The sequence below is a fragment of the Pezoporus wallicus genome, unplaced genomic scaffold, assembly GCF_028554395.1.
Source record: "Pezoporus wallicus isolate ANWC-B61680 ecotype Strahan unplaced genomic scaffold, APGP_CSIRO_Pwel_v1 contig_3952, whole genome shotgun sequence".
Taxonomy (NCBI): domain Eukaryota; kingdom Metazoa; phylum Chordata; class Aves; order Psittaciformes; family Psittacidae; genus Pezoporus; species Pezoporus wallicus.
Window position 1 is genome coordinate 3907749 of NW_026635034.1, and position 14998 is coordinate 3922746.

The 14998-nt window shown below is 46.6% G+C and overlaps 1 protein-coding gene across 4 annotated transcripts in view; it reads right to left on the reverse strand.

The window, feature by feature from the left end:
• Positions 1–14998, reverse strand: part of NTRK3 (neurotrophic receptor tyrosine kinase 3) — a 207527-nt gene that overhangs the window by 18913 nt on the left and 173616 nt on the right. For 3 of the 4 annotated variants that reach the window (XM_057422390.1, XM_057422309.1, XM_057422472.1), the window contains exons 16-17: positions 11981–12224; positions 1022–1096 (exon numbers count right to left, since the gene is read on the reverse strand). In XM_057422390.1, coding sequence (XP_057278373.1) covers positions 1022–1096; positions 11981–12224 — 319 coding nt within the window. The remainder of the gene's footprint in view (positions 1–1021; positions 1097–11980; positions 12225–14998) is intronic. The other variant, XM_057422555.1, reaches the window with a different exon arrangement.

Sequence of the window (14998 nt, forward strand, 5' to 3'; positions counted from 1 at the left end):
TCTGCACAGACAGTGGTTTTTGGGGGGATTAGCTCAATCCACTTCCAAAATGGACTCAAGCAAAGGCTGACAACTTTCTGGATCATGAGAGCACTTCTTTGTATGCCAGCAGCAAAACCCCAGAGGACAATCAACTTCAATGTTGCCCCTTTCACAAGCTTCTGCAGCTCACCTCCAGCAGTCCTGTAGCTTGCTGGTGGTGGCTGCTGCAATGCTGTGACAGCTGGGGACCCACCAAGCTGAGCATCCCTGCACAGAGGCTCCAACATGCAGCAAGCACAACACGATGGGTGAACAGAGGCATTCCCAGTCCTCAGCTGGCTCACATGGCATCACATCAGCCACCGCCTTGGCAAACCTAAACTCCTCTGCACTGTTAGAGCACCAAACTCGCACCAGTCCCTCACCACTGAACCTGCAGGCAAGGGATGGAAGCAGCAGTGGTGCAGTGATGGTTGACATCTCAATCACAGCTGCAAGCACCCAACCAGTCAGACATCAAAGCTGTGTCTAGACTAGCAGACAAAAGGCGTCAGGGCTGGCATGTGACAGTCCAACTGTTCAAATGGTCTGGTTTTAGTCCATGCTAATTTGACAGCATCCAAACAACTGTTGAGAGGACAGCACAAGTCAGGGACGGTCCCTGGTGAGCAATGCAAATGCCACCCTGCTTGGATGCACGGAGTGGTTTAGCTGCACAAACTGTGCTGTACTCACTGCCACCCGAGCCAGAGAACGGCCCATACTGTCCACTAGTGTGGACACAGCCTGAACACCCATGGACGAAGATTGCACTGAGGACTTTTACATTCATCCCATATTAATCTCACCATACAGACAGGCCCCAGAGAGTTGCTACAACAGAAACATGTGCAGTTCCCATCACACACAAGAGCCCCTTTGCTGCCAAACGCACTAGACCCGACCTAGTCCCAAAGCCGCTCAACCCCATGTGTCGTTTCATGCTCAAGCAGCACCAGTCCCCCGCTTCCAGCTGCCCCAGGGGTCGAGATCCACTCACTGTTGCAGCTGCCGGCGGTGCCAGTCTCTGTCGCTGCCACGCTGTGCTGAACTGGCCCTTCGGACGCGGCCCTTCCTGACAGTGAATGGGTGAAAACAAGGGAAGGAGACAAACAAAAGAGAAGGGAAGGGTAAGAGAGGGAGGGAGGGATGGGGGAGATGAAGCAAGGGGACAAGAAGGGAAAGGGTATGTCTTTAACCGAACCGTATGTCTTTCACTGGCTGCAACATCCCAACGCTGCGCAACCCTTTGCTGTAAGGGCACAGGGCACCGGGTCACCACCACCGTGCACCCCACACCATCACCTGCACCAGTGCAGAGGGAGGTTGAGAGCCAGTGGGGGTTCAGCCTCCTGAAACTTCTCCTTGGACTGTGAAGCCACATCCCTTGGACCCAGATACTCTCTCTAGACAGGAGGAGTTTTAGGAGGCTCAGGCAGTTCCTCTGTGTCTGGTACTTGAGCATCCTCCCAGGCAGGGTGCAGGGCTAGTCTGCCTCTGCCAGCAGAACAAGACCCAGGCCTGATGTCTTTACTTGGGCTAGATAGAGTTAAGGGCATCATTGGCTAAATGTCACCTTGAACATCACCCTAAAGTCTTTGTGCCATCAGTACTGTCGCAGGCTGGGGGAGGAAGAAAAACCCTCGTCCCACAGTTTCTGGTTACCCATAAACCTGCCAGTGCTCACAAAACTGAACCTTAGGAGGGGACAAGGGAAGCAAAACGATGGAGCAGAAAATACAGCACTACATTTTCCCATTCATCAAAGCAGGAAAGGTTTGGGGAATGGAAGGGAGGAGAAGGAGTAGGGATCTCAGTGTACAAATCAAGGGGAAATGATAACAGAGTAAGGTCTGCTGACTTTCTAGTAAGGTGTTCTTGTTCCCACTGGGACATAAAAAGGAGGCAGAGTCCCAGAATGAAAGGGCAGTTGGTGAGCAATGGTGGTCTGGGGGGAGACTTCTGGCTGTACTACTGAGCAGCTCAGGCTGACAGCTACCAGGGGAGCACCAAAAATACAACCTCAGGGTGTGTCCAGCTAGTCATCACCCCGCACCAGGGGTGAAAATTGAGCTGCTAAATGTAGCTGACAGCTCATTCTGCTTGGGGAATTGTCCCGTGAATGACTGACTCACCTCCCTTCCCCAAAAGTTGAGGTAGGAAATGGGTGGGGGAAAGGCTCAGAAAATTATTTCATGATGGTTGTTTAAATTGCCTCTGCATTGCAATGTTAGGGGAAATGAAAAGAGAGACCTCTCGAACAAAGCCAGCTGTGGCAGAGGTATGGACGTTGGAAAGAGCAGAGCAAATGAAGTCATCCAGCAGTGGGAAAAAAAAACACATCAATATAGTGCAGAACAAAGCAAATTCTACCTCAAACACAGAGCTGAAACATCTTCCTGTCAGATCTATTACCATGCATTTATTCCAATAACAAATAACTAACCCAGAAAGTAACCCAAACCTGATTTATTCCTCTATCTAAGTAAATATGAAGAGGCAGCCGAATCTGACTGTAAAACCCACTGATCTCATATGTTTTCCTTGTATGTATTGGAAAAAAATGGGAGTGGAGTTTCTGCCTTCCTGCCAGGGGATGCTGGCAAAGCATTTGAGCTATAGATATTGTATCTTGTCACTAATGACTGCAGGGAACTAAAAGGGATTTGGATTTTTTTAATGCTTCACATTAATTGATAATTTGGTCTCAGAATCCACAGTGGAACACAGGATTTGCTATATTGGATCAGTCTAGTGGCCCATAAAATCTGGCATCTTGCCTTAGTGATGCTCAGAGAAATTATCATCCAGTGTCTTTGCTTGTAAGGTTGCTGGCCATGTCTGTAAGGCCATAGAGCTGAAAGACAGCAAGTCTCTTTAAAAACCTAAAATAACTAAAATGTGGTTTTGGCAGGGTTGTATTATATCTCTTTTTTGATTTTTAATACAAGAAACAAACTCTGCAAGTTAACTATTTTCAGCAGACCTGCTGCTGGTTTTGCTCTTGGTCACCACAGCCCAAATAGTGAGAAGGCAAACTTGTGTTTTCAGAGGGCAGATGAGAACATGACTGAGGCCAGACAGGGGGAGATGCCTTGTACTGAGCAGAACAATATTGATTAGGCAGTGTAAAGATTTCCCTCACTAATTCCTTTAGCAATCTTATCATGTGTTGCCCCCATAATGGATGGGGAAGAGAGAGCTGGAATCACTTAAGCATTCAAAGCTCAACACACACTGAGAATAGATTCCTATTTTGTGTGTGTGTGCAATTTTGTGCATCGTTGCCCCTTGATTGTACATTGAACATGCTCTCTTTGACAGCCTAGCCCTAAACAGCCTGTGTATTAAAGACAGCTGCTTTGAAAGAGGGGCTTTCTCCATCCAGCTGGCATGGAGAAGGAGCTCACTGTGGCTGTGAGGGAGGCAGGACTATGAAACAGGGGGGGATCAGGAAGGGAAAGCCTGCAGAAACTCCTACCATGCAGGAATCAAGAGGAAAAAAGAAAGGCAATGGATTCTTTCCATGCAAATATCTTCATTAATGACTATGATGAAGATATTTGCATCTTAATTTTTCTAGGGATGTCTTAAATTTGTCTTGAAGCAAGACAAAATTCATCCATGCTCCCACTAAACTGGCTTATACCTTCTCTGCCTCCTGTTCTTTGACGATCATACTGAGGTTTGGGGATGCTCCCCACCTTTCCTGACTGATGTGTGATCTCATGTTTGTCCCCATGGTAAAGCAGAGCTGAGATCATGGTTCTGCAAGTGGAAAGGCAGGAAGAAGCCACTGGCAGCTGGGATGCAGTGGGGAAATGGGTCCAACAACCTAGATAAGGTGAGAGAGGAGGGGTTTACACATCCAAATCTCCTTTGATTGTAAGTGGCAGTGCTTCTTCCAAAGCATGAAACATTCATTTCCATATGCTCAGGAGCATGCACACGGTTTCTGGTCCACCTGGGGCTGATACAATGAAGCTCGCTGGCACATGGCTCTCCATCCTCATCTGCCCTAGCTACAGTTTAAATCAGGCCACCTTGGTAAAACCCAGGAACCATCAGCTTCTCTGGCCTGCTCTGTACAAAATCCTTCCTTGGTTTTGGTGACACTAGGAGGAGCATGTGTTGGATGGATCTCCACCATGGGAGAGTCTTTCTGGCTCAAAACTAGGCACTGTGCTCTTTCCCATGTATCTCACAGCTTTCAGGCTAATGGGATGTTCAGAGTGGGAACAGCAGGAGGAAGGGAGCACATTGCATGCAGGCAGTCTCTAGTAGGCGGCTGGGAACCACGCTTGGACAATACAAATTAGAACAGGGGGACAATACAGTTTCACAGTGAAGAGGGAACAATGGACACTACTCAAGGGTGGATGGGGATCACAAGTAGCTTCTCTTGCCTTTCTGGATGTGCTGGCTGGAGCCAGGGAACACTGAAAATGGGAGAGTCCTGCTCTTCCTAGTTAAGTTTTATGGGAAGGGAATTGCTTTGAAGGAAAGGGCTCCTGAAATCTCTGCAGGAAACTTGCTGTCTCTAGTTTTCACAGCACAGGCTTGGGTAGTTTGGCTACACTGGGAAACAATCCCAGCTTTCTGAACAGAATCTCTGATCTCCTGGGGATAGCATCACTACCCCTCACTTGGCTCCAGCATTTGACTGGCTACTCATAGCACTCTCCCCACCTCAAAAACCAGTGGCATAGAGATTTCCTGAAGTGGGGAGGGTATTTAGTGTCTGATAGCCCCTGATAGATTACTTTGCTTTTACAGTTCTGTTCAGTCACTTTTTCAAGCTATTATTTCAGCTGCTAGCACCTACCATCTCCTGACTCCCACCACTTCACTACCCACTGTAGCATCTCCATCGGATCCAAACCTGTCATATACATCACCAGGTGCTTTAGGTCAGGAAACACTGAACAACAAACAATTCCTCCCTATTTGGCTACATCTATGACCTCCACTAATGGAAGGTCAGGAGCTGAAAACCACCAGGAAGCTAAACTGAAAGGCTTTGAGCTCACAGCTCTCTGGAGCTCAGCCTGATTGTTGGGGAGAAAGCAAAAGCCTCAGTTAAAATGACTGGGAATGGGACTAAGCTTTGATTGAAAGATCATAAGTTTGATTAGCTCTGGGTAAGTGTGTGAGGGTCTGGGGGGAACACAAGGTTAAGCATGGAGGTTAGTGTTTGGGTGAATATTTAGACTACATTAAGCAAAAAATCAGAGCCAAATGACTTGCAATGCAGCAGCAACATATCCTGAGCTGGAGAAGAGATGAGGCTGGAGGTGAAGTATCATAGCAGGCAGGTTTCATTTCCCCCCGAACAAACAGCTCTTTTGTGTCTGTGTTTCAAAGAAGATGCCACCAGACTGTGAGAGCTCTTCACCTGCCACATCCCTCTCATTAATGGAATGAAATAAATGGCAACAGCATGAAAACAGCAACTCAAGCAGGAGAAAGGTAGACAGTGAGGAAAAGAGGAGGGGGGAAAGAGGGTGTGAGCGGAGGTCTTGGCAGGGTGGAGAATTAGGGCAATTACCATTTCTGAGAAAATGCCAGAAATACAACACAACCTAATTGGCCCGATTAATTCTTCTGCACTTGAGCTGTTTTGTGTGAAGGGCTCTCAATGCTCCAAACACGAGGAAGGAAGAGAAAAAAACAAACCCTCAACATTTGTTTTTCCCTCAGTGTAGAAATGGGGAAGTGTTGAGGCAAACATGTCTGACTAAAACACAAGATGATGCTGTTACATCTTCCTTTCAGGAGATAAGGAACTGTGCCACGAATTCAATTTGCAGAGGTTTTTATAGAAGCCACAGAGATATCAAAGACCAACACGTTCAATATCACACTGACTTTTCCTGCACACAGAACACACCAGGACAGGCACAGAGACACTTAACCCACGCACCCACATTGAGTGATTCCATCACCTCCCCTGTTACAGCCCTACTGCAAATTAGGAGAAATGGGCTCTTTTGCCCCAGACACCAGCCAGGAAAGTCAAGAGCCACCATGGTATGAGCCTTCTACACCTCATGGTGCATAGAGATGTCATCTCAGAGGAATGATGGCAATGAAAACAAGGAAAGAAATAACAAATCAGGGGTTGAGGTGATGGGAGACATCGGGTGAACTGATGATTTCAACCACAGATGTGAGCTCCTGCACATAGCAAGACTACGGCTCTGCCTGCCTAGCCCATCTCTATCAGTACTAGAGGTCTCCAGGTCACGATGACACTTTTTTGTCCTTACTTATGCAGGTATCACAAAGCAAGACATGTTTTCCAGGTTGCTACTTAGTACAGGAGAAAATGAAATTACTTTTTACTTCCAAGTCCTTTCCTCAGTTGCACATACATTTACAGATATGACACCTTCCCAGCACCAAGCTGAAAAGAGGGTAGCACGTCATACATTTCACCTCAGAGAAGGGGTAGAAGAGACAAAAGGTGATGCTCAGCTGCTTAGCATCTGCATGGCTCTTAGGTGATGGGAACGGTACTGATGTTGGAAGCTGAATGTAGCACACACATTGTACCATGTACACAACATCCCACACAACAGTCAGCATAGGCAGGGAATGAGTTTGCCTTCCTCTACCCATCAGCACTAAAGCAGAGCCTGAACACACTGTCTGGGTGCATGGAGCCTGGATCTCTGGGTGGAGCTGGCTACTTCAGCCAGCATACATCAGCTCTATTGTAAAACCAGCGTGGTTTTCTCCCTGCAAAGTGAGTTGGTACCACATCCCAGGTAGACATTCCTGTTGGCATTCCCCTTCATAGGGGATGGTGCAGAGCCCTAGCACTCTCATCACAGTGCTTCTTCCTGGTGTTAACAGCGCTGGGCAGCAGCTGCCCTGCGCTAGGATCCATCTCCCATACTGTAAACATGCTGCATGAGATGGACAGCACAGCAACAAAGAGAGCATCAAAACACTGAAGTGAGTGTTGCAAGTTGAAGGATACACATGGGCATTAAGGGGCCTTGGCAAGGGTGCACAAACAAAGCTGGTGGGAGAGAAGAGCTAAATCTCTGCAGAGAGATCAAAGCTGGTGGGAACAGAGCACCATTCAACGATGCTGTGATCATTTAGGGACCTTTTCTCTAGGAGACTGTGGGTCAGACTAAATCTGCTTTCAATGTAAGGCTTGTCTATTAGTCATATCTACCATGCTGAATGAGCGTCCAAAGGAGCACGACCCAGGCAGCTGCTAAACCACAGCGATCTGTTACTTGCATGGAAACTTCACTGGATAAATAACTGACTGAAGCCAGGAGAAAGAAAACAATCTTGAACTCTGGAGAAGAACTAAAGTAAGAGATGGACTAGAAGAAAGATGGGCATCAGAAAGCAACCTGACAATGGGTACCAAAAATTATAAACAACCTGGGGGTTTTGCTGGCCATTTTATAGATAAAGAAGAAAGAAAATGTTTACACAGTGAGCCCTCATGCTTCAGAGGAAGAAGGGTCCTAGGCTTTTTAAAGAACACTGACCTGAGGCCAAAGTCATAGCAGAAATGTTGTTTTGGTTCTGATGGTCTAAGGATGTGAGAGCCAAGGTTCATAGGAAGAGATATTTATCTTTTATTAAACCAACTGATACTACTGGGAAAAACAAACAACAAAAGAAGAGCTGAGAGAGGGCTTGTGAGCCTAAAATTCATTCTCCCCCCCCCAACAATATCACATGTTCTATTAAAAGATATTACTTCCTCCTGCAAACCTTGTCTCTCCCAAATCCAAACAATGCTCCATAATAGTGAGGACAGAGAAACAGGGAACATTTTTGTTATTATGTTTAGCTCTGTGCTGATGGAAATAGAAAAATATTTTTAGAACCCTTTGCAGACCCTGCGTGCCTCTTCTTTTTTTGCCAAGCAGGTGTCCTCTGCTTGATGAACTGTGACCAGGAGAACACGCAGGTCAGAACTCTGGGAAAGGATGGAGCTAAATCCCCAAGAGGTTTCGAGCCCAGCCCAGGACTGGGGCACGATGCCAGAAGGGTAGGACATAGGAGATCTGGACAGAGGGATGTCTTAATGAGGTTTAATGCGTACATAAATCCTTCCTCCACTCAACATGTGTTTTCACTGCTGATGTCCCTCCCATGTCAGGACATTATCTTGGAAGTTATTAAGGGCTGTTGACTATGATTTAATACAGTGTTCTATTCTAAAGATGAAGAAATATCATCCTTTCCTTGGGCAGCTGCCACATGATTTTGTTTTGGAGTTGAAATACATGTTCTGGCAGACAAAAGGAAAATGATCTGGATTTTACTGGAGCTCAGGTGAATCCAGAGCCACAGAAGGGCTCTGTAGCAACCAAACCGCATTCTGCTGGGTGGAAGAGCAGTTGAAGGTGGTAAGACCAGTGTTGGTGATACCCCCAGCACTGGACAACCCCTCCAGCCACTGTGACAGCCTCCAGCTCAATGGAGAGCACTGTGCAGGTACCATGAGCCTGACTTGCTGCAGTCTCCATGCCACACGTGGCTGAGGCGCAGTGACCCCGACCTGCAGCATCCCACCACCTGCTGTCACTGAGTCAGACCTAAAAAAAATCCCCTACTCACACAGGTTCTTTTTAAAGAAAACAACAAGGAAAATGAAATCCGCCCAAATCTTTTCTCTCCGATATGGATATATTCCATCCCGCCTTCCCACAGAGACCCACACCAAAGATTGCACAGCACGTTACACAACACATCACAGAAAAGCTTCTTCAGCATCCCTGCCTTTACACTTCACACAGAAGATGGGTTACTTCTCCCCATCTCCCCAGTCCTTCCACATTTCTCCACTTTGTAATCAGATGCTGTTTCACCTCTCCCCACCACCTACACCTCCACAACCATCTCTCCATCCTGTCTTGTTAAAAGAAGGTTTGAAGGCAATAGCTGATGGGATCCTTCTGCGATGCACAAGGAAAAGGACGCATCTGTCTTCAGGCAGAACATGGAAAGCCTTGTGGAGAGGAGAAACAAGCCTCTCTGCTGCTTTTGTTGCACTGATGTTTGCTTTCTGTATCCAAATGCATAACAGGAAATTAAGCAGTTCACCTTTATTAAAGCACTTTTGCATCCCACAAATGCAGGAGCCAGATGGTGTTCTTGCTTTGTTTTAGAAGATTAAAAATGGGAAAGAAAGGAAATGGCTGTGAGCTAATCTTCAGCCTGGAACACACTCACATATCCACATGCCCAGTTATCTGTGCTCATGGGACCTGGGCACGAGCAAACATGGGGATCCAGCAGACTGATGCGAGCCTGCTCCAGACCTGTCACTTTGTGTCAGCTTTGAGGTAGAATCCTTCCTTGTGTTCCCAGAAAATGACAAATTACAGTACAGAAACAGAGCACAAATGCACAACTGTTGTGAAGCCGTACTGCTTTGTTTGGAGAAGAAAGTGACTGCTGCTTTGTACCAGAGTTAAGTCTAACGCAACCAATCCACATGAGCCCCATGTGGCTTCATTATAGTCACAAGTATGTTTCTGTTCAAAATGTTGACTACTCTTGTTTGCAGGGAACTTGTAAGTGCAGGTTATGATATAGAACCAAATAGATTTCCCAATCCAGAGACAGTGAAGTTCTTGCCAGTTCTTGCAAGAATGAACATGTGGTGCTGTGCAAAGGCAAGGTAGAGGAGAGGTACGAGATAGTGGTGGATGGGGAAGGACAGTCTGCCACATAACTGCGTGCAAGCGAAGGGTGAATAGTGAGATGAGCTCCTGCTAAACACATCCCACAAGGCAGTGATTAGAGAAGGAGACTGAGAAATGAACCTATCTTGGTTCTTTACGTATGCTGGGAGGAGTGTGGTTGGGCTGTGGCTGGAGGAGGGATGAAGGTCCAGGTCCTTCATGGTCCCTGGACTTCTGCTGAGGGGAATATGGACGGGTTTCCCAGCTCTGCCACCAAATCCTGCTTTGACTGGATGGGCAAATCACATAAACCCTTTGCCCCTCACGCCACCAATGCAAATATGTGCAATGCAGTCCTGATTGTGCTAGGACCCTTCTTCGAGCTGTAACAGAGAAAAGGTCTCCATGCATGCAGAGCATGGACTTGCTGATCAGGAGTTTTAAAGTACCAAAAGTCAGTGAAAACAGAGAAAATCAACTAAGAACAAAAGGCTCTGTTAGTCTGAAGCTCAGCTCCTGCGCTGGTAAACAGGTGATAACTAGATACTACTTTTCACACACTGCAATTTGTGTTAGCAGAAAAAAGTCCACCAAAACATCTTAAGACACTGCACAAGGTAGCACAGAGCAGTCCTCAGCAAAGCGTTTGCACAGACAGGATGAGGTCTACAGGACACCACCACCACAGAGAAGACAAAAAAAACCCACAACAACAAACTGGCCTGCAGAGACCATCACAATTCTTGCTTTTGGGGGGCCCTCCCAGCCTTCATTTGTCAATAGCAGCAAATTCTCCCATTTCACAGAGAGTGCTTGGTGCTGCAGGCACACAAGCTCAGCTGGGATCATCTCAAGCGGTGTGACAGTGGTTGTGGTAGGGGTAGGTCTAACATGGCTGAGTGCAAAGAAGTAGTCAAGAATATGGGTAATCGCGTGGGCTGCTTCTCATCCTCCCTTGGGCTCTTTCTTTCCATTCACTCTTTCCTGAAGTTTCGGCAGTGATGGGACCATAGCCACATCTCTTCCCTCATCACTGCCCAGTAATTGCACCGAGACCTCTTCCCAACATGGACCTAACATGGACTTCTGTGCTGCACAGTGAACACTGGTTCCCTCACTGGTAGTTAAACTTAGTGATAAGCCAACATCCTGGGCTGGGAGAGGTGATATGTCTCAGCAGAAATCTGATTGCATTTTTTCCTCTTCCCCAACACAGTAACTCCACTTGGCAACTGCCTATCACTTAAAGAAAAAACTTCTGAACCAGATCAAGACCATAGGTGAACCTTTTCCCAGGTAGATGATAAAAGTCACCCTCAAAGCCAAACATCCATGTTGTAACCAGAAATAAACTAGCTTTAGTACAAACATCAGGATAGAAACCACTGCTCCTTTAGCCTGAAAAGCCCTTCCCTGCTGGTGGATGGCCCAGCAACAAGTGTCTACTCCAGTGTGCTTCAAACGCTTTGCACATCACAGCCTCTCCTGTAGCTGAGGAATAGTGAGAAACATGCTGTCACCCCAGGGAGGCTGCCATCCAGACAGACAGGGCAGTGCAGACAGGTACAAAGGGAGTGTGCAAGACAGGGGGACATTATGAGCACGAATCACAGAAGAAAAGGCTGGAAAGGCATTTCTGACTCCATCCCCAGAGACAAGTGCAGGATTAACCTCTGCACTAAACACAGGCATTTTTATCTAGCCGCTTCCTGAACTTCTTTAATGGCAGGCATTCGGCAACCTACCTCTGGCAAATTATTCCATTGTCTAAAGGATGACCCTGATGGAAAAAAGTGTTTTGAGGTTGAACCTAAATTGCCTGTTTTTTCCTCTTCCATATTTTATGCGCTTATCAGTCAGTCTTTTAGTTGCCTTCTCTCTAGGTCGCTGTATTAAGTTTCTTTAATCTAACTCTTGAGGTCATAGCCTGTAGTCTTTGTAATCTCTTTGGATTACTTTTAATTTATCAATGCCTTTAAAAAGAAGGAGAAAAATAGGAAGGAAGTAAGAATGGGATGACTTTAAAGCCATACCAAAGCATGTGATTGTGTGCTGGGTATCACAGAGAGCTCTGTGTGTAGGCATCTGCATGGATTTCTGAACTACAAGCATGCCCAGGCCTGAAAAGGAGTAAGGACAGTGGTTCAGGCATGTCTGATTGACATTTGTGCACATGTTTTAATGAGGGAGTAACAAGCAAGTGAGTTTAAGAGCTCCAAAAGCTTATTTACTATAACATTTCCTAGTCTCCCTTTGCTCTGAGCATCAGAATGCTGCTGGATCTGGCTTACCCTGTAGTAATCAGTGCTGTAGACATCTCTTGACATCCCAAAGTCTCCAATCTTCACCAGCAGGTTGGCTCCAACCAAGCAGTTCCTCGTGGCCAGGTCTCTATGGACAAAGTGCTGGGAGGCAAGGTACACCATTCCAGAGGCGATCTGGCTAGCGATGTGGAGCATCTGGGATAACCCTAGCTCCCCTTTGGCTTGTCGAGGCTGCCCATCCACGAGGATCATAGCATCTGGGCCATGTGCCCTATAGGGAGGAAGAAGCAAAAAGCATTGAGTTGGGTCTCAAAAGTGACCAGGAGATGGGAACCCCGCACGGTCGCTGTTCCTGCTGGGGTAGGGGCTCACCCCTAACTCAGCACTGTGAGGATGCTCACACAGATCCAATGGAAAGAAAAAAGAAAAGCTTAAGAGAACAGGAGGTTGTAGGAACGTTTGCTGAGTGCCGTACAACTTTATTCTACCCTTACTTTACTGCAAGCAACCTCTTATGGCCACAGATAGAGACAGACTGCCAGGACAGAGGGACTTTTGGCTTGATGCAACATGGACATTCTTCTCTGGCAAGATCTATACAAAACTAACGAGTATTTACATGTTTGCTCCAGTTAATTCTTACACTTCAGAAACCTTCCCAGAAGTAGAGGTATCACCCTTTCTTTTTTTTCCACAGCCATCATATTCTTGCTACCTCATCTCTTTATTAATCCCAAACAGCCTCCTTGATTTCCTCCAAACACCACAGCACCAAACAACCACCCCTGATCCATATCAATACAGCCAGAGATCATGGGAAAGGTTTCAGAGGAACACCAGCAGCTTCATCCCTAGAAAATCCCCTTTTATACCCTAAGCTATCCCATAGGTAACACAGGCACTGCAAACTATGAATGCATGAGCACAAGTCCAAAGGTTAGACCTGGATGTCAGCAGATGCAGAGAATATCTTGGGCAACAAAAGGGAATATTCTGCTGAACCAAATGCATTGTAAATGCAGGACTTGAGTTCAGTCTCACTCCTGTCCTGTCCCATTTTCAGTCCCCTTCCTCACTGTGTACCAAGCCTGTCTTTGCCGTGCCCCCTCTGTGATGTCTCTTCCCTTGGTAGAGCTCACCCTGTGGTAGCCTGTGTGAAGGTGGAATAACAAAAGCCCTCATATTTAGGGATTTTGCTGTGACTAAGATACAGTACAGCATTTCCTCTGAGGCTTTCACACTGTTCTCTTTGAAACGATTCTTGGCATTTCACCCGTCATTAGCAGTAACCCCCCAGAGGGATAACAAATTGAAACTACACACACAGAGCTTTCCCTCCTTCTTGACATGGGACTGAGCAACACACAACAAGATCCAAATTGTTCTCTCCTTTGTCTCTGTTCCCTAATTACTCTGTTGGCCTTGAGGGTGCACCAAAGGGGATTAGCATCCCTTTAGCGTTTGGGTTCAACAGATATAGTATTTCAAAGCCCCCTTCTGCAGCTATATCCTGCTGCCCTACCACTCAGAACATGGCTCTGAAGGTCCCCTCCTGTTAGAAAGGACTGCTGTGAGAGAAGACGAACTCCAGAAACGAGTGCTGAGAAGCCAGGAGTGCTTTTTTGGGAGCCACGAGTGGAAGATGCTGTAGTGAATATGGGATGAGCTGGCTGGGAGAAGTACTGCAGGCAGCAAGACTGGGGCTGCTGGAGGCACCTCAAAGGCTTGTGGGGATGGTGGGAGCAGCAGCACACTGGAAGGACTGCTGAGGGCAAGGGGGACCTGCAGAAGAGTGTGTGAAATGGCTTCTTGATGTCTTACTTACACAGCCCACAGATGGGTTTGCCCCAGGACATTACTTGATGGTGACAACAGATGTCAACAGTAGGTGAAGCTGAGCCAGGACTGAGAAGGTTAGCTAAAAACAGCGAAGCAGAGCAGACAATAGCTTCTAAAACTGCGCTGGACAGGTTTGTACCAGTCCTGCCTTGCAGTTACACCATATTTAGCTGCAGCTGATACCTGTTGTCATCAAAGGTAAACATTCCTAGGTGAGAAGTGAAGGATATATTACTGTCTCCTTACTGCCACCTTTTTCAGATACAATAATGGCCCCAAAAAAAACATATGAAAGGAACAGGTAATGTTTAAAAATGGTCAGCCAACATTTTTGTTTCACTGGATTTTTTACATGCTATTATATAGGACATATCTCCGTATGTCCTGTATAATACACTTTTGTCCTTCCCTTTCTCCATCCCACATGGTTCTAGTCCAGAAGAAAGAAGTATCAAAACATTTGTGAGACATTAATATATTTAGTTGTGTTGAGAAACCTACAGGGCATATGGGAAGGGTCTGCCCATCTTTTCCTGGGGAAAAGGGTTTAATTCAGCTCTGCCAAGAGGCCATAAAATTGTGTGGATCCCCTGTTAAAGAACTCTTGGGGTTCTTTTCCATTATGGAATGATGGAGGGTTTTGTCAACATAGGGAAGAAAATCACCCTTCTAGCTTCCTCTGCTGAAATCCCTTGTTTTGTCCCAAGACAATTCAAATATGGGGCTGCTGCACTGGAAGGGTGGACACAAACCCATCAGAATTTGAAACTTTTCTAACAAAATCTATTGCCTGTCTGAGTTAACAGCAAAAGGCCATGACTTGCTGTAGACCGCATGTAGGGTCTGTAGAGGCAAAATGCAAATATCCCTACTTCAGATTTGCTGCTGTCACGGACAGAAAATGAAAGCCAGAAAACCAGTGACAGAAGGACAGGGAGGAAGTGATGGGCATATACAGTGAGTCCAGGGGGAAGGTGGTTGCTGCAGATCTCCCAGCAGCAAGTCTGTGTGCCAGGGAGCAGTTTCCAGCCCCTGCATGCACCAGCCCTTGGAATGCCATTTTCCCTGGAGAGCAATGCCTCCTTTTCTCCATGGCAGGATATTTTCACTGTCCCTTTTCTGTTAGCCAGGATACTGCATTCTACCCCTGTGCAAACAGCAGGATCAGTTGTTGCACCACCAGCAATGGTAGGTGTTGATCCTAGT